This window comes from Chrysemys picta, chromosome 3 (genome assembly GCF_011386835.1).
Source record: "Chrysemys picta bellii isolate R12L10 chromosome 3, ASM1138683v2, whole genome shotgun sequence".
Taxonomy (NCBI): Eukaryota; Metazoa; Chordata; order Testudines; family Emydidae; genus Chrysemys; species Chrysemys picta.
Window position 1 is genome coordinate 97,964,174 of NC_088793.1, and position 19,403 is coordinate 97,983,576.

General features: G+C 43.4%; 1 protein-coding gene across 1 annotated transcript in view; it reads right to left on the bottom strand.

Annotated features, from left to right (window-relative positions):
• Positions 1–515: 515 nt before the first annotated feature.
• The window catches only part of THEMIS (thymocyte selection associated), a 110,258-nt gene continuing 91,370 nt past the window's right edge, over positions 516–19,403 (bottom strand). Inside the window, exons 6-7 of the mRNA XM_005280220.4 lie at positions 17,441–17,578; positions 516–7,163 (exon numbers count right to left, since the gene is read on the bottom strand). Of these exons, the coding sequence (XP_005280277.1) occupies positions 7,144–7,163; positions 17,441–17,578 (158 nt within the window). The 3' untranslated portion in view covers positions 516–7,143. The remainder of the gene's footprint in view (positions 7,164–17,440; positions 17,579–19,403) is intronic.

The following is a 19,403-nucleotide window of genomic DNA, read 5'->3' on the forward strand; positions in this document are numbered from 1 at the left end:
GAATCTGTGATCCAAAGATGATGCATTGAATTGGTATTTCTCTGCTACCGCAGATTCCAGATTTTAAAAGACAACAGCAATTAGGTTTGAAACTTCCAGCCTTTTCAATTTAAATACGGATCAGATGAATCATCTATCTGCTGCATTGCATCATGTAAACACCTCAGTTCATAACATGGAGTCAAATCCTAAATGGTGCCAGACAGCTGGAGCTCCCATTGATATTATTCTCTGGCATAATCCAGCTACTGCTTGAGGACCAACAAGGACTCTGAGTATTTCATTTATTTTACCTATTAATCCATGAGCTCAACCCTAAAAAATAGCCCTTTGGTACCATCTGAGTGGGCAAAATCTGTTCCTGCATTTTGAATAGCTCCATGTCAACTGCTAACAAAAAAGTTGTGGGCAACTTTCCTGCAGAGCAGCTTAGAGACCAAGCTGAGCCTAGTTTTTTGTTAAAAATTCCTAATATGCGGATGGTTTTATATAATGAAAAATGAAAGGCAACACACTTTGATTATCTTTTATTCAACACATCATTCGTTAGTAAGCAAAAAGGATTGTTTGGTATTATGTTCAGGACATTAATTTCAAGTCTAAAAATCTACAAAATATATCGTTATACCACTCCTGCCTTCTAAATACTACATAATGTGATAGAAACATGTCTCACCATGTTTTCTGAAGCTTCTTCAATGCTCCTAATGTAATTGTGTGTCTTGCCATAACTACATTGATGAGTAATATATCAAGCCCATAATCATATAGAATGGATAACCCACTAGCAACCCAATAGTCAACATCTGACTGGAACGTCATCTCCTGACTCATGTACAAAAGGCAAAATCTTTGCCGGAGACACCAGATGAGATCCTCACCCCAACTTCAGCCCTTTTCCACTATAAAATGGCTTTTGCAGCCTCAGTTGCAGCTGGGTGAGGATTCACCCTTGCCACTTGCTCAGTTTGATTGGCCAGTTTCCCCCCAAATTTGTATGAAATCTGTACTGGAAATCAAGAAAGAACTGTCAGTACATTGAGCAGTTCAATGTTATTCTGTCCTCTAACGTCCCAGGATAAAGATTTAAATTACTCAGTGTCATTTTATGGATAAACTTTTAATGTGCTTTAATGAGTCCTGTCATTATCCAAGCATTTTCAAAAGAAATGCGTTAATGAGGTCTAAGAAAATGTCTAAGGAGTTTTTACCTTAATTACCTGGTTCATAGATCAGAGTAATTATGCTTCAACAGATTTTGTGTATAATCTAAAAGTAATTACTATAGCTTCCAGCTGTTAAAATATTAAGCTAATTGTGTTCAAGAAAAGTTTGAAAACAAGATTTTGACCTTTTCTGTGTTTAAATTAGCTACATCCCCATGGAGTCTTTGGGAAAAACAAGAGCTGACAACACAAATGTCCAGACAAATCAACAAGGAGCATAACTACATATTGCAATTAGAATGTATTTGTAGAATACATTTTTAAAAAATCAGTCATTTCTTTGCATACATTGATAACATTAATAATTTTTAAATGGCAATCAGCAATTTCAGCACTTTGAAAAACAAAGTTGAGTTGAACAATTCCTCTTTTTCAAAAAATAACTGTTGGGTGCTCACAAATTTGAACTGACAATAGTTAGGTCCCGATCCTGCAATGAGTTCTATATAGATAGATCCCTGCATCCATATTAAGCCCCACTGACTTACTTTGAAGAGGGTATCCTTACTGGGTCAAATCTTTACTTCCTTTTTAGTCTGTGGTTTCTCTGGTGAAATTCTCACTGAAGGCAAAGAGGTTTGCCTGAGTAAGGACTAGTCAGGCAGCCCTCAGAATTTGGCTCATTGTTATGCTTTTTGGGTTTAGCTTTCGACAGTATTTTCTGATTTTAGGTGTTCATGTTTGTGACAAAAGATGGCTTACTTTGACTATAAAGTTTAGTTTAAAAATGTATTTCCCTTAAAATATATATTTAAAACTGCCCTATTCCTGATCCATGGCCTCCAGCAGGACAGAAGTCACAGTGGTTGTGGGAAATCTTTAACACTGTTTCTCAGCTCCCTCTGCAAACAATCCTCAACAGTGCAAAAAAAGAGCAAATATCACTTTTTTGGGTATATACCGACTGATGAGAAGAACTTAAGAAGGAGGCTGTGGGATGGGGTGAATGGAGCTTGTACAAGCTGTCCTCTGGAATCAGACTCAGCAAACCTCATTTTCTGAAGAAAGAAAGAAAGAAAGAAAGAAAGAAAGAAAGAAAGAAAGAAAGAAAGAAAGAAAGAAAGAAAGAAAGAAGCTACATTCAAATGTAGCTCTTTTTCTTGCTAAATTAGACTGGAAAATATAAATAGATGTAACATGATTACCATAACTGAAAGGAACAAGTAGCAAGATTTCACCTCTCCTCAGCAAACTAGGGAAAGGTGTTCTAAATGCAATTACAGTAAGATGGGTGTACAACTGGTTAAAACACCACACTCATGGTAGTTATCAATGGTTTGCTGTCAAACTAGGAGGGTGTATCTACTGATCCCGTGCAGGGGTCCGTTCTGGATCCTCTACTAGTCAATATTTTCAATAATGACTTTGATAATGGAGTGGAGAGTATGTTTATAAAATTTATAGACACCAAGCTGGGAGGGGTTGCAAATACTTTGGAGGACAGGATTAGAATTCAAAACGACCTTGATGAATTGGTCTGAAATCAACAAGGGGAAAGTCAATAAAGACAAGTGCAAAGAACTACACTTAGAAAGGAAAAATCAAATACACAATTATAAAATGGGGACTGACAGGGTGGTAGTACAGTTGAACAGAAGCTTGAAGGTATAGTGGATCACAAATTAAATATGAGGAGTCAACAATGTGATACAGTTGCAAAAAAGGTGAATATCATTCTGGGGTGTATTAACAGGAGTGTTGAATAAACACAGGAGCTAATTGTCCCTTTCTAGTCAGCACTGGTGAGGCCTCAGGTGGAGTACTGTGTCCAATTCTGGGCACCACACTTTAGGAAAGAGCAACAGAAATGATAAAAGGTTTAGAAAACCTTAGCTATGAGGAAAGGTTAAAAAATTGGGCATGTTTAGTCTTGAGAAAAGAAGACTGAGGTGGGACCTTACAAAAGTCTTCAAACATGTTAAGAGCTGTTATAAAGAAGACTGTGATCAATTGCTCTCCATGTCTACTGAAGGAAAAACAAGAAGTAATTTTCTTAATCTGCAGCAAAGGAGATTTAGGTTAGATATTAGCAATTAGGAAGTCAGTTATTTAAATATAGTGTACTGCATAGAATCATCTCACTAACTTTCCTAGAACCTTTAATCAGCCTTTGTGGGATTATGAGGGAATCACGTATGTTTATGTGAAAGGGAGGACACAAAAATTTGTTTCTCAAGACTTTCAAAAATAGCAAAGGCCAGTTCTATTGCTTATCTGAGGCTAAGCCTGAACTGGCAGCTGCAGACATTCCCACATCCAGGTGAACTCACAGGCATAAAGACAAACATGTGCGTTAGTCTTTGCAGGATCAGGGACTGAGTCACCATTTGGCCATAATCCACATATTGATTTAACTCTTTTCATCTTTCTTCATCAGAGGAAGTAAGGGCTACACAGGAAAGGGTATCCTGTGGAGACAGAGAGAGAAGATATGAAACCCAAGGGGGAAGAGCCAAATAGGCAAATTATCACTGGAAAACACAAAAGTATTCCTGTAAAGGGATGGTCACCCACTTTAAGGACCAAGACGCATGGGGTCAACCAGCCCTATTGTTAGGCTGAACCCCTTTAAGAATGGGTGTTTGGGCCTGGTGGAGGGAAAGGGGTCAGGGGATTCCTGTAAAGGACTGAACAAGCTCCGCTGAAGGGATTGTTGCAGGACAGAGTTTGGCTCCTGTTCTGTGGCAGACCCTGGAAGTGAAGGGGGTGGGGTAAAGAGTGAAACAAAGGGCTTCTGGGCACCTGCCTTGTCTTTGTGTTTGTTGATGAATTTTGTGTTTAAAGATTAAACACTACCCCGAAGGAAGGGCCTGAACAGACTCTTGGCATGGTGCTAGTCCTTCCTGAGCTTTGGGAGAGAGGCCAGCAGCCCAGCAATCCCCCCTCCTGCCCCTCCCCACATAAACAAACAAACATTTCACCCCACTTCTAATCTTTGAAAGCAAACTTGGTTTCTCTTTGAAGACTGCAAGTATTTAACACCATGTCAGATACTTGCAAAGAGCGGCATCAAAGCAAAAATTTAAAATAGCACTTGGGCAGACATAAGAGGTAACTAAAGCATCAAATGCATTAAGTGGAGTGATAACAAGCATCAACAGCAGCACTCCTTGGCAAGAGTGTTGCAGATAAGGATTTGTCTGACACAAAGAAGGAGCACATTGTATTTAAACAAAAGGCTTTTTGGCGTTTAAAGAAGAATGCTGGGAGAAAGGTTTTTCTTATCTTCTCCAAGCACAAAGGCACAACATATGGAAAATGTGCATGTTGATTATCATGGAAATGCTGTCTCACTAGGGGCTCGTCCACACAATAACTCTATGTGTGGACACTCTTATTCCAAAATAAGGCTGTTCTGCCCCTGTTTTGTTTAATGCACTTTCTGGGTTAAGCCAAACAGGACCAAGGCATTCCTATTCCTGAATAAAGGCGTCTGCATGTAGAGTTATTCGGGAATGGCTGTTTCTGAATAACTCCATGTGCGGATAAGCCCTTAATGAGAGTGCAGTGGAAGGAAATGCTCATTAACAATAAATAAATTAAGCCTTTAAACTAGCATATATGTGTGAGGGATTATGCCAATCATTTACAAGGCAACTATTTTATTATTTAATGTCTGGCTGCCGCTTCCTGCAGCTCCCATTGGCTGGGAAAGGCAAACCACGGCCACTTGGAGCTGCGGGGGGCCATGCCTGCAGACGGTCAACCTAAACAAAATGTCTTGCGGCCCGCCAGCAGATTACCCTGATGGGCTGCGTGCCAAAGGCTGCCAACCCCTGTGCTATAGTAGGGCTAATACTACAGAGACTTCATTTTTACAAAAGAGACCACAGTATATATATTAGTGTGCTGTGAAATAAACCTACGATTGTCACAATAACAGCTTGATTCTATGATAAGTTGAGCATACACAACAGTTTAGGGTGCTCAACACCTCATAGGAGGCGCTTAGCAACTTACAGGCTTGACCTTTATTATATTCGTCCTTGTAGCTCCAAAAACACAGACCTCTGCCACTTGAGCTAAAGCAGAGTTTGGTAGTAATAGATCCCTTACCATCGCTAAACCACCTACTGAATGGCAACATCATACACACAATAACCTAGTAAAATACAGCATGAATTACACATTTATTTATGCAGAAGACTGGGTTTGCCAATGTTACAAGCTGGACTGTTTTCACCTACTAAAAAGAGAAATATTGTTTTTTGTGCAATCTATTGAAAGAGGCATATCAATACATTCACAGGCCACATTACCCAATTAATCCTATGTATACAATATACAGACAAGGTGGGTGAATACATACAATAGACACACATACAAAACTATCCCTCATTAACTATTTATATGCCGAATCTTGCATAAAAACATGTGCATACAAAGTACTGGTTAGTAATTGGACTAATTTAGACAATGATTATAGTAAGGAAAAGGATTTACCCTAATTAAATTAATGTAAAACAGTGCAAAGAAATCCTAAATGAATTTACCATAGAGGTAACTAACTATTCCATGGATTTCCTATCAGCAATTCAGGGTATACTCTATATCGTAGGGATTTTTTCTTTAAAAATATTTACAGAGAAAAGATGTAGGCATTTTTGGTGCTTCGTTGCTTTGTAATATGAGAGTACAGAATGTACGTTTCCCATATCAGCACTGCTCATACATTCACAGCAATATTTAAAAGCATCCTCATCTAAATAAGCAGAAATACCCACCATAATTGCTATTTCCACAATAATAAGGAGGATAGTGGCAGGGCACCAATGAATGTCCCTCAGATGCTCGTCAGGTAGGTTTTGCATCCAGGAAACCCTTCACCTCTCATGGAACTGTCTAACCACTTATTTTTCATTTTTCAAAAATATTTTTAAAAGGGAAAACATTTTAAAGCAATTTTTTTTAAAATATGAAGAATCTGCTATGCTCTTTAACAGGTGGAGCGTTAATCAAGACCTAATGGCTCCTGTTTGGCACAGCCCATTGAAAGGTTGTGTGAAGATGCACCGACCCAGTTGTGGTTGGGTGTGGATAGGAGAGCAATTTGCTACATAACTTTTTAAAAGTGCAGTATGCTCCCTCCTCACAATGCACAGGGAGGATGGAGACATGACTCCACCTGCTCTCATCCCTCCCCATGCTTCCTTGTTCTCTTTTCCGCAAATTACTCCCAGACTGAGCAACTCGCTCTTCCTGAACAAAGAGGCTATGATTCTTAGTGGCTCCTACTCAAACCCCACAAGATCAGCCCTTCCTATCCCCAGTATGGATACAATCTAACCCAAGATACTCTGATTTACTTTGTGCCAGGTTCAGCCACCCTTAGTCCCACTGGGTAGTATTTTACTCTGTGAGCAGCTGCATTGATTTCAGTGGGATTACTTATGAAGCAAAGGTACTACTTGCACAGTAAGATACTACACAGCACCAGAAAGGGTGGCTGAATCTGACTCTTGGTAATTTTGAGTACGCCATACCTGAAACTCAACCTGGAGCATTTGCAATTGTTTAATTAAATGAGGAATTACTTTAGCCTCTCTTCCCAAAACATTTGTAATTATAGGACACTTTAGAATAAGGAATTGGCCTGGAGCAAGTGCCCTACAGTGGCCTAGGAAATCAATGGGTGTTTTGGGTGCACTGAGAAGGCAAAACTGGATCCTAATTGGCATAATTATATGAATTTGTGAATACATATTTACAAAGGGAACCATTAGCGTGCATGACTTTTTATTTATGATTGTGAAAGTAGTTCGTTTCTCAGGGGCTTGGTGTAGTTGAATTGCAACCTTGGATGCATGAGACAGAAGGAAGACGGTGTTTCTTTCATGCTTCATCTGTTATTGTAGTTGTGGATGATCTAATTACATAATATATGCAATTTTTCAGTCATTTTGGGTTAATTTCAGTATTATTCCATTTTAGAGGTTTCTGAAAACAAACAAAAAAGAAAATGAATGGCTGAAATTGAAACAGAAGTCTTTTATATTGGTTTTAAAATGATGCAGTGAATGAATATGTGGGTGCATGAGTGCTGTGCTGTGTGAACAGTTGTGTGTAATGAAGAGTTAGCAAACAACAGTAACTGAATGATATTTAGCTTAAAACAGATGGGGAACAGATCAGTCACTGAGGAGACAAAACCCTGTAGCTTCTACTGAACTAAGAAAAATGCAAACTCAGCTCTTGCAGAAAGGAAACTACAGTGTGGGGGGTGATTAAAGCAAAGGAGTGGGAGTCAACAGACCTTGGGTGAAATCTTGGCTCTGTTGAAGTCAATGACAAAACCCTGGTTGATTTCAACAGGGCCAGGATTTCACCATCCTCTGCTCTGCCACTGACCAGTTGCATGATGTGAGTCACTTCACCTCTTTGTCCATCTGTTTTTATTTTCCAGACATGACCCCATTACTATGGTATCTGAGTGTCCCACTGTCATGTTCCAGGGTGCAATCCAGACCAGTGAGGGGTTGTGTCACCTGTCCTATAAACTGGGGTGCCTCACAATGCTTTGCTGTTGTAGCTCCCATCCTGGGCTGCTAAGGACTAGCCTACCAGCATGCAGGTCACACCCTGAGTGACTGTGTGCCAGACAGCCTTGGTTCAACAGTTCTGACCCCAGCAGCCTATCTACAGCCCCACTCAAGCTTCCACCAGCCTTGGTTACTACTTGCAGGGTGACACCAACACACTCCCAGTTCCAGAATTTCCCAAACTGCATGTTTTGTACTGTTCAGCCCTCTCCTGGATAGTTCAGAGAAATTATATGATTTGTTTTTTCCTCTAAAAACACAAAGGTACATCACAGCTTAACTTAACTGGGGTGAACACACCGTTTCCTTTAAACACAGCACTGAGTTGGTTTATGGTAAAAATGAAATACATTTATTGACAAAATATACATAGGATTAAGTGAGTTCACATATAAGAAATGAAGATAGAAAGAGTTACAAGTAAAACAAACCAAAATATGCTTCTAAAATTCTAAAACGTAATCTGGCAAGATACAGGCTTTGTTCAAGCTGGTTTCTCTCACCACGTATTCTTTTTTGCAAACATGGCTAACTTTCCCACAGTCAGGACCTTCCAGAAAAGTACAAGGCTTCCCTTGTCGTCGTAGGTGCAAGATCTTTACCTTAGCAAGTTTCTCACCTATATTCAGTTCCAGAAACTTCAACCCCCCTTGGTTGAAGGAGACCCATCTTTCTCAGCTTGCAAGTGTTCTGTTTCCTCATGTCTGTCTTGTGATGGATGCCAAATATGGCCTCTGCCCTTGCTTTTATCTTTCAAAGTTCAATGAACTTGTTTCAAGAGGCAGGATGACCTCATGCTGTTCTTTCCTTCCTGTGGGCTTCCCATCCCCCTGTATGTAAATGGGGCTTCCATTGTTTTGATTCCACCATGCTTAATTAACATAGAAAACAGGTATATAGCTGTTTCCCCTCCGGTCTGGGTGGGAAATGTTCCTTCCGTTGTTTGGACACACATTTTAAAATGTGTGAGTATTCAGAATTCTTCCAATAGTATTGATATATACTTTTTACAATGATATTAATTGCTGGTTCAAGCATCCCCTGGACCCCTGTCATCTTTACAGACTGGTAAACCTTTTATATGGATTCTTCTGAAAAATAAAACCCAGACCAAGCTTCTCTCTCCTGCTGGGTGTATACACCATTCTGTTTTCTCCCACACTTGTTAATCTAAGGTTTACCTCCGTCCCTTGTTAGCTTCATGGTCTGTTTACTGCTTATTTGTAAATTGAGGTGAACACATTCCTTTGTTTAACATAGACCTGTTTAACAACTCCCTCCTGACATACCTGCTTTACACACTCTTTAGTTATAATTCCAGCATAGATTTATAACTCTTAATACCCACTATGTACATATATTACACAATAATATTAATGATCAGTGAGTTATTAGTTTTCAAATAATACCTCACAAGGCATATTTTGTTCAAAGATTATTACATCAGTGTGTAGGGTGTGAATACCGTGGTGCATAGTGTCACACCACAATCTTTAATACATATGTCCTCACAACACCCCTGAAATAGGACTACACTATCATTGTCATAGAATCATAGAATATTAGGGTTGGAAAAGACCTCAGGAGGTCATCTAGTCCAATCCCCTGCTCAAAGCAGGACCAACCCCAACTAAATCATCCCAGCCAGGGCTTTGTCAAGCTGGGCCTTAAAAACCTCTAAGGATGGAGATTCCACCACCTCCCTAGGTAACTCATTCCAGTACTTCACGACCCTCCTGGTAAAATAGTGTTTCCTAATATCCAACCTAGACCTCCCCCACTGCAACTTGAGACCATTGCTTCCTTTCTGTCATCTGCCACCACTGAGAACAGCCTAGATCCATCCTCTTTGGAACCCCCACTTCAGGTAGTTGAAGTCTGCTATCAAATCCCCCCTCACTCTTCTCTTCTGCAGACTAAATAACCCCAGTTCCCTCAGCCGCTCCTCGTAAATCATGTGCCCCAGCCCCCTAATCATTTTTGTTGCCCTCCGCTGGACTCTCTCCAATTTTTCCACATCCCTTCTGTAGTGGGGGGGACCAAAACTGGATGCAATACTCCAGGTGTGGCCTCACCAGTGCCGAATAAAGGGGAATAATCACTTCCCTCGATCTGCTGGCAATGCTCCCACTAATGCAGCCCAATATGCCATTAGCCTTCTTGGCAACAGGGGCACACTTCTCATCCACTGTAATCCCCAGGTCCTTTTCTGCAGAACTGCTGTTTAGCCAGTCGGTCCCCAGCCTATAGTGGTGCATGGGATTCTTCTTTCCTAAGTGCAGGACTCTGAACTTGTCCTTGTTGAACCTCATCAGATTTCTTTTGGCCCAATCCTCCAATTTGTCTAGGTCACTCTGGACCCTATTTCTACCCTCCAGCATATCTACCTCTCCCCACAGCTTAGTGTCATCTGCAAACTTGCTGAGGGTGCAATTCATCCCATCATCCAGATCATTAATAAAGGCGTTGAAGAAAACCGGCTCCAGGGCCGAACCCTGGGGCACTCTGCTTGATACCAGCTGCCAACTAAACATCGAGCCATTGATCCCTACCCGTTGAGCCCGACAATCTAGCCAGCTTTCTATCCACCTTATAGTCCATTCATCCAATCCATACTTTTTTAACTTGCTGGCAAGAATACTTGAATACAAGAATACTGTGGGAGACCGTATCAAAAGCTTTGCTAAAGTCAAAATATATCACGCCCCCCGCTTTCCCCATATCCACAGAGCCAGTTATCTCATTATAGAAGGCAATCAAGTTGGTCAGGCATGACTTGCCCTTGGTGAATCCACGTTGACTGTTCCTGATCACCTTCCTCTCCTCCAAGTGCTTCAAAATAGATTCCGGGAGGACCTGCTCCATGATTTTGCCAGGGACTGAAGTGAGGCTGACTGGCCTGTAGTTCCCTGGGTTCTCTTTCTTTCCTTTATTAAATATGGGCACTATATTTGCCTTTTTCCAGTCGCCTGGGACCTCCCCCGATCACCATGAATTTTCAAAGATAGTGGCCAGTGGCTCTGCAATCACATCAGCCAACTCCCTCAGCACCCTGGCATGCATTAGATCTGGACCCATCTGCACATCCAGCTTTTCTAAATAGTCCTCAATCTGTTCTTTCACCACTGAGGGCAGTTCATCTCCTCCACATACTGTGTTGCCCACTGCAGCAGTGTGGGAGCTGACCTTGTCTGTGAAGACCGACGCAAAAAAAGCATTGAGTACTTCAGCTTTTTCCACATCATCTGTCACTATGTTTCCTCCCCCATTCAGTAAGGGTCCCACACTTTCCCTGACCACCTTCTGGTTGCTAACATACCTGTAGAAACCCTTCTTGTTACCATTCATATCCCTTGCTAGCTGCAAGTCCAATTGTGCTTTGACCTTCCTGATTAAACCACTACTTGCTCTAACAATGTTTTTATACTCCTCCCTAGTCATCTGTCCAAATTTTCACTTCTTGTAAGCTTCCTTTTTGAGTTTAAGCTCACCGAAGATTTCACTGTTAAGCTAAGCTGGTCGCCTGCCATATTTACTATTCTTTCTGCACTTCGGGATAGTTTGTTCCTGCACCCTCAATAAAGCTTCTTTAAAATACAGCCAGCTCTCCTGGACTCCTTTCCCCCTCATGTTATTCTCCCAGGGGATCCTGCCCATCAGTTCCCTGAGAGAGTCAATGTCTGCTTTTCTGAAGTCCAGGGTCTGTATTCTGCTGCTCTCCTTTCTTCCTTGTGTCAGGATCCTGAACTCGATCATCTCATGGTCACTGCCTCCCAGGTTGCCACCCACTTCTACTTCCCTTACCAATTCTTCCCTGTTTGTAAGCAGCAGATGAGGAATTGAGAGAGAGAAGTAAAGCAACATGCCAAGTTCACACAGGAAGCCTGTGGCAGACCAGAGAACTGAACTTGCATCTCCCAACTCCTATGCAAGTACCCCTATCACTACCTGTTCATTTTTCCTCCTACATTCACCATTCATTATTCTCTCATTTAAAAGCTTCAGTTGTCCCATCAGAGAGCAGGGAAAATACCAAATGGAAAAAGTTTCCAAACTTGGATGACTAACACTAGGCACCTAAATCCATACGTAAGAATCTAAATGAAAGTGATGGGATTTTTCAAAGATGCTAGGAACCCACAACTCCCAATGACTTAAGCAGGAGTTCTGAATGCCTAAATATTGATTTAGATGCCTGAGTTTAAGGTACCTGAGTTTGAAAATTTTGGCCTTTATCATCTGGTCCAGGTTCAGTGAAGCAACAAAATAAATAGTTAATTTCGCTTTGTGTAAGAACAAAAGGATATGAAAGCCCACAGAAAATCTATCAACATTAGTACAAAAGATAGAAAAGCAGTGTGGTTTAGTAAACAGTGCAGTAGCCTGGGAATGACAAGACCTGGGTTCTGTTCCCAGATCTACCAGCAACCTTGGGCAAGTATCTTTGCCTCCATTTCCCCTCTCACTCTTTATTTTGTCTGTTTGGATTGTAAGCTCTTTGGCGCAAGGACTGGTTCTTACTATGTGCTGGTATAGTGCCTGGTACAATGGAGCTTTGATCTTGGTTGGAGTATCTATACACGACTAAATAACTGATTATAAACACTGATTTAAAATCCATTCTTTGAGGGTGAAGCTCAGATAAGGGTTAAATTATGGGGACTTGCTTTTATTTTTAATATCTTAAACTTAAAACATTTTCTAACAATTTTGTTATAATGTAATTTGCACCAATGAATTTCAGTCTGATTGTTTGTATATGTTTGAACAATTGAAAGGAAGTATTTAATGAATGGTATAAATTAATGGGAAGCAGGCCTGTGGTGTAACCAATATGACGGATAATTAAATCTTTGGCAGAGATGCAGGAGACCATTGATTCTTGTAAATCTTTTCCTCTTAAAAAGCTTATAAGAGATGTTCTCAATAAGGCCAAAGCAACAAATCCATCTATGTTTTAAATGTCCCATTGACCTGATTTTATGAGACTTTTTCAAAAGCAGCCTCTTAAGCTGTCCCCGCTGGTGCACCAAAAGTCTTCCAGGTTTGTTTTTGTACTCACCAAAGCTTGGATTTACATGCACAAATCGAATCCACATTTCCCAATGCACACACAAATGTGCACACAGAGAAATCTTGGCAGAAATTTTTAATATAAACCTTAAATGGAGGATTTCTGAATGTCAGAAGGAGACCAAAAGATTGGAAGAAAATCAACATGTCCTTTGGCTATCTAATGATCTTAGAGTGGGTGGTTGCTCCTTCAACCCCCGAATAAGATCATTTATGGGACTGTTTCATAATCCAAGACTCCGATAGCAATCTTCCCAGAGACAGCAAAGGTCTTTTCTTGCATGTTTTGCTAAAGCCTTCAAACAAGAGGAGTAATAAAGTGCAGCCTTTTCTCTGTTGACAGGGAGTTTAAAGGGCAGGTGGATAAAGGCTTGAAGGATCTGACACCTCAACAGTAAATGGCATAATTAGAGGCTGAGCCCTCAGGCAGATGTTGTCTCTTGAAGCTGCATTCTGCCTGGTTACCTATGGGTAAGAAGTCAAATGGAAATTTTTTCTTTTCCAGTGTAACCCTTGTTTACAGTGTCCAGTTAGGCCCTGTCTACGTGACAGTACAACCCTGTTAGCCAGGATCATTACTGACCCTGTTCTGGCTAGCTGGGCACTAATTCCCTGGCTAGTGTAGACTACAATGTTGTCCTCAGTCTCTCCCTCTTCTTTCTGACAGATGCTTGTTTTCCCCCCACCCTTCTGGGCATGATCTGTTGTGGCTGCTGGGCATGCATAGGGTTACCATATTTCAATCCTGCAAAAAGAGGACACTCCATGGGACTCCGGCCCCGCCCCAACTCCGCCCTGGCCCCACCCAACTCCGCCCCTTCCCCAAAGTCTCCGCCCCCAGGGTGACCAGAGGGGTGGGGGGAAACGGCGGCAGAGGGAGGCCCGGGAGATGCAGGGGAGTGCGGGGCCCGGGTGAGTGAGTCCGGCCTGGCCCCAAGCACAGGCAGGACTCGGGCGGTACCTGGAGGGAGAGTAGGAGGGCGGCCCGCAGGGCCAGGCAGCAGCTGTTCCTTCTCCTCTCCTGGGCAGCCGGACTTGGGAGCAGCCGCTGCTGCAGCTCCCACTGCCGCGGGGGGAGGAAGTGGCCAAGCATGTGGCGCTCAGCGGCTGCGGCTCTGGCGCCCGGGCCCAAACCCCCCTAGCCTGGGCCTGCTGCGGGGACCCAGCAGCGCGCACGCTGCACCGAGCCCCTGGCCAGTCGCGTCTGGGTTGGCTTTCCAGCTGGTGCAGTCCCGCGGGCGGCCCCGGGGCGGAGGCATCGGCAGCCCCGTTAGTTCCCCTGCGGGACCCAAGTGGGACTGGGGGGCTGGGGCCTGCTGCCCCTACTCTGGGGCCACCCACAGGATTGCACCAGCTGGGTCCCCGCAGCAGGCCCGGGCTCAGGGGGTTCACGCCCCGGCTGCCAGAGCCACAGCTGCCAAGTGCCACATGCTTGGCTGCTTTCCCCCGCGGCAGTGGGAGCTGCAGCAGTGGCTGCTCCCGAGTCCGGCTGCCCAGGTGGGGAGAACAAACAGCCGCCGCCTGGCCCCAGGAAGTTGGAGCCCGGGGAGGAGGTGGTCCCCTTACCATGCCTCCCTATTTTCCCGGACATGTCCTGCTTTTTGTAAATTCCTCCCGGACGGGGATTTGAGGACCAAAAAGCAGGACATGTCTGGGAAAATCCAGACATATGGTAACCCTAGGCATGCAGCAGACTCCAATCTCTGTGCTCTTGCTGCTTCCTGGCTCTCCTCTCATGCTCCATGTACATTTCTTTCTTGGCATAGGCACAGGGGAGGTGGGAAGAAGCATGAATTTAAGCCAGCTGCCCCCATCTGAATTAGAAATGCCTCATCTCAGTTAGTGGTCTTTTGATGAGCGGAAAGAGAAGGCAGGCTGCAGAACCCCTGCTGCTGGTCCCCCTGGAGGCATTGCCGCGATGAAGTTTGGAGATGGAAGAGAACATGATCTGTTGCTACAGGCCCCACAATGCCTGAATAGAGGGAGAAGAGGATTTGCTTCTGTGAACACTGGCCACAAGCGTAGGGAGGGGAAGACAAGGATCCACAGCTGCAGCACATGTGCTGCCTGCAAAGGACTGGAAACCACTCTTGAGACATGGGAATTGATACAAGCTGCAACATACAAACATCAGCTATGGGGAGGAGTAGAATATCTACTAGTGCATCCCGTTCACCTCCCCAGACATGCTGCAGTGGGAGAAATTTCACTACCTAGGACCCTCACTGAAAATTAGTCTTTGGATCCTGCACTGAGTTAAGAGGGGGATTTGGCAGGAAGAGAGATTAACAGGGAAACCTAGAGAGGGAAAAATCAGGAGTTGTTATCAGAGTGTGGGAAAGCTGAGGCGCTCAGTCACCTTTTCCACCAGCTCCACCCCTACTTAACAATATAAGTACAATTTGTGCGAAATTGGAATTGATAATTTGGGGTTATTAAGCAGTAAGAACCTGATTCTTGTTTACTCTGGCTTTAAGTCCCCTTCCCACAGCCAGAGCAGCAGAAAGTAGCTTTAGTGTAAATTAAAATCAGGGCCTAAAAGTTTACCGCTTTTTACAAAGCTTAGTTATGTATTACACATAGAGCAGAGTGAATAACTGGGTTTTTGCTTCACTGGCAGTTCTGAAAAATGGAACAAAAATGCTGGAAAATTTCAGCGAATTGTGAGTTGACAAAAATTTCATTTTGGGTTGAATGAAACTTTGTGTCTTTGGGCATTTTTAAAATAAAAAGCAAAGCATATGAAGGGCTAGAGTCACAAAACAGCTGATGGAGGAAGAGCTAGTTCCCTTATAACCATTAGCCCTTTAGCGTATTTCTGCTCAGAAGCTGGGAGATGTGATTCCCAGCTTGGGTTGCCAGACACATGCTAGCTCTGCTCCACGCAGGGTGCTAAAAATAGCAGCATGGGGGCTGCTCAGGGTAGCTGTCCAAGTATGTACCAGAGGATGTGGCAGGACCGCACTCAGGTGGCTAGCCTAAGCCGCCACCACAGCCACACTGCTATTTTTAGTGCACTAACTTGAGCAGAGCTAGCATGTGTCTGTCCACCCTAGCTTGGAGTCCCATACCTCTATGCTGTTTAGACATACCTTTAGTGATTAGGACACTCACCTGGGCTGTGGGAAGACCTGAGTTCAATTCCCCCCTCTGCCTGATATGCAGAAGAGATTTGAATTTGGATCTTCTATACCACAGGAGAGTGCCCTGACTGCTGGCCTAAGGGACATTCTGGGATAGGTCTCTCAATCTCTCCATTGAAGCTATTCCACTTTGTATAAGTGATTAAACAGTAGTTAGCCCAGGGACTTGAACTTGGATCTCTCACCTCCCGGTTGAGTGCCCTGACTACGAAGCTACAGGGTCACAGGGTCAGTGGCATGCTCGTCCTCTGAGCTAATGACTATTCAAATATTTTATACCAAATATTTGGAACAGTTTCAATAGGGTTACCATATCTAACAAATAAAAAAAGAGGACCCTCCACGGGCCCTGGCCCCGCCCATTTCCCCACCCCCGCCCCAACTCTGCCCCTTCCGCTCTGTTTAAGAGCCGAGCTGCCCCAGCACTACCGGCTTCGGGCAGCCCCCATGCCTCCGGACCCTGCGCCGCCGGAGCCCGGGAGGGGAAGTGCCCGGCCGGCGGCTGGGGTCCGGAGGCAAGGGGTTTGCCTGAAGCCCATAGCGCTCGGGCAGCTCGGCTCTTAAACAGAGCCGAAGAGTCAGGGGAGGAGCATAGCCGCCGCCGGAGGGGAAGTGCCTGGCCAGCATTTTCCCGGACATGTTCGGCTTTTTGGCAATTCCCCCCGGATGGGGGTTTGAATGCCGAAAAGCCGGACATGTCCGGGAAAAAGAGGATGTATGGTAACCCTAGTTTCAACCGGAGAGGGTTATGGCCACATCTGCACTGTGGCAGGGCTGCAATCTGTAGCGTGTGCAGACATAGCTGTACCCTAACTAGCTTGCTATAAAGATCAGTGAGGATGTGGCAGCATGGGCTTCAGTGCAGGCTGTACAAGGCCGCCTGCCCCTATTCTCCCTCCCCCGCTACATACGTGCATTGCTAGCTCATGCTGCCGCATCCTTACTGCTATTTTTAGCAAGCTAGCTAAATTAAAAGCTAGTGTGAGTACATCTACACAAGCTGCAAATTACACCCCTTATTGCAGTGCAGACACCCAACCCAGACTGCCCTATATCCCAGGGCATCCTCTTCTAAAGGAGGCAAGGGCAGCAGCACCACCACTGGACAAACTTTTTTCGTCCAAAACTATTTCAGTGCATCTGTGTCAAATTTGCAAATACTTTTTGGTTGACTGAAACTGCATTTTTTGGTGAATAAACTATTGTGAAAAATTTCACCCAGCTCGAATGACTCAGTGTCGACTGAAAAAGGCGTCATTCTAAACAGTGACAGTGAGTCATAAATTGTACTACTGGTGTCTCCTCTGCTTTGCCCCTGTTCTTCAGAAAATGTTACTGTAGAGACTTTGACACTTTCACAGACAACTCCCAATTTCATGACGAGTGAAGACTGCCATTAGCTCTGAAAACAGTGGCACGCATTTGTTTACATTCGTAAGTGATCGATTGACACACTCACCTTCCCTCTTCTTCTTCAGGGGATACGTTTTATTTTGAACTGTGCTTTCTTGGAATTTTTTCCTTATGTTTTCAATTACGTTTTCATCAACATATTCATAGCTGTACTTCTCCTCCAAAAGCATATTGTTTATTGGACCTAAATAACAAATAAAAAAAACATAAAATATCTGTAAGGAGGTGACATGGGAGTCTGCTGATCACCATATTTATATGACCCCCATTCTTCAGAATTATCTCCTTGTTTTTAACCACTTTTTCACTGCTTTAACACCTCTTTTCTCTTCTCCTTCCTTCATGTCATATTATTTGTCAAGAACAAATCATGCCAAACCAATCGAATTTCCTTCTTTGACAGAGTTACTGGCCAAGTGGATGGGGGGAAGCTGTAGATGTGATAGATCATGATTTTAGTAAGGTTTTTGACATAGTCCCACATGACATTTTCATAAGCAGACTAATGAAATGTGATCTAAATGAAATTCCTTAAGGTGGGTGCACAACGGGTTGAAAGACCATACTCAAAGGGTTACTATCAATGGTTCACTGTAAAACACGGAGGGCCTATCTAGTGAGGTCTGGCACTATTCAGTATTTTCACTAATGACTTGGATAATGGAGTGGAGGGTATGCTCATAAAGTTTGTGGATGACACCAAAATGGGAGGGGTTGCTCGCACTTTGGAGGACAGGGTTAGAATTCAAAATGACCTTGACAAATTAGAGAATTGGTCTAAAATCAACAAGATGAAATTCAATAAAGACAAGTGCAAAGTACTGCACCTAGGAAGGAAAAATCAAATGCACAACTACAAAATACCTATCTAGGTGGGAGTACTACTGAAAAAGATCTGGAGGTTATAGTGGATCACAAATTAAATATGACTCAACAATGTGATGCAGTTGCGAATAAGGCTAATATCATTCTGGGGTTTATTAACAAGAATGTATATAAGATGAGATGTAAATTGCCCCACTCTGTTTGGCACTGGTGAGGCCTCAGCTGGAGTACTGTACATTAGTGCCGACTTCCTTTCTACTCGGGGAATGCTTGACCCCACCCTCCACCCCAGGCCTGTCCCCCTCCATCCCTGCCCCCAGTGGGCAGGAGGAGCTGGGAAGAGGCGGAGAGTTTGGCTGCCAGTGGGTGCTAAGCATCTGCCAAATTTTTTCGGTGGGTGCTCCAGGGCTGGAGTTGATGCACCCACCGAAAAAATGAAGCACCCCTGGAGTCAGTGCCTATCATTCTGTGTCCAATTCTGGGTGCCGCACTTTAAGAAAGATACAGACAAATTAAGAGAGAATCCAGAGGAGAGCAAGAAAAATGATACAAGATTTAGAAAATCTGACCTCTCAGGAGCGGTTAAAAAAATGGGCAGTTTAGTCTTGAGAAAACACAACTGAGGCAGGACCTGATAACGTCTTCAAATATGTTAAAGGCTGTTACAGAGAAGATGATGATCAGTTGTTCTCCATGTCCATTGAAGATAGGACAAGTAATAATGAGCTTAATCTGCAACAAGGGACAATTAGGGAAGATTTTAGGAAAATCTTACTAACTAGAAGAGTCGTTAAGTTCTGGAATAGGCTTCCAAAGGAGGCTGAGGAATTCCCATCACAGGAGGTTTAAGCAAAGGTTACACAAACCCCTGTAAGGGATGGTCTAGGTTTACTTGGTCCTGCGTCAGCACGGGGAGCTGGACTTCAGGACTTGTCTTGGTCCTTTTTACCCCTCCATTTCTATTATTCTATTGTATTACAGTAGCATCTGGAGGCCCCCAACCAAGACCGAGGACTCATTGTGGTAAGACCTCTACAGACACATTGAGAGATTGCATACTTTTTTTTTTAGGGTAGGGACTATCTAAATGGACAAGGCACACCAAAGTGTGGGAGAAAGGAAGCATTATTACCCGCACTTTACATATTTTTCCCCAGAGAGATTAAGTGATTTGCACAAGATTA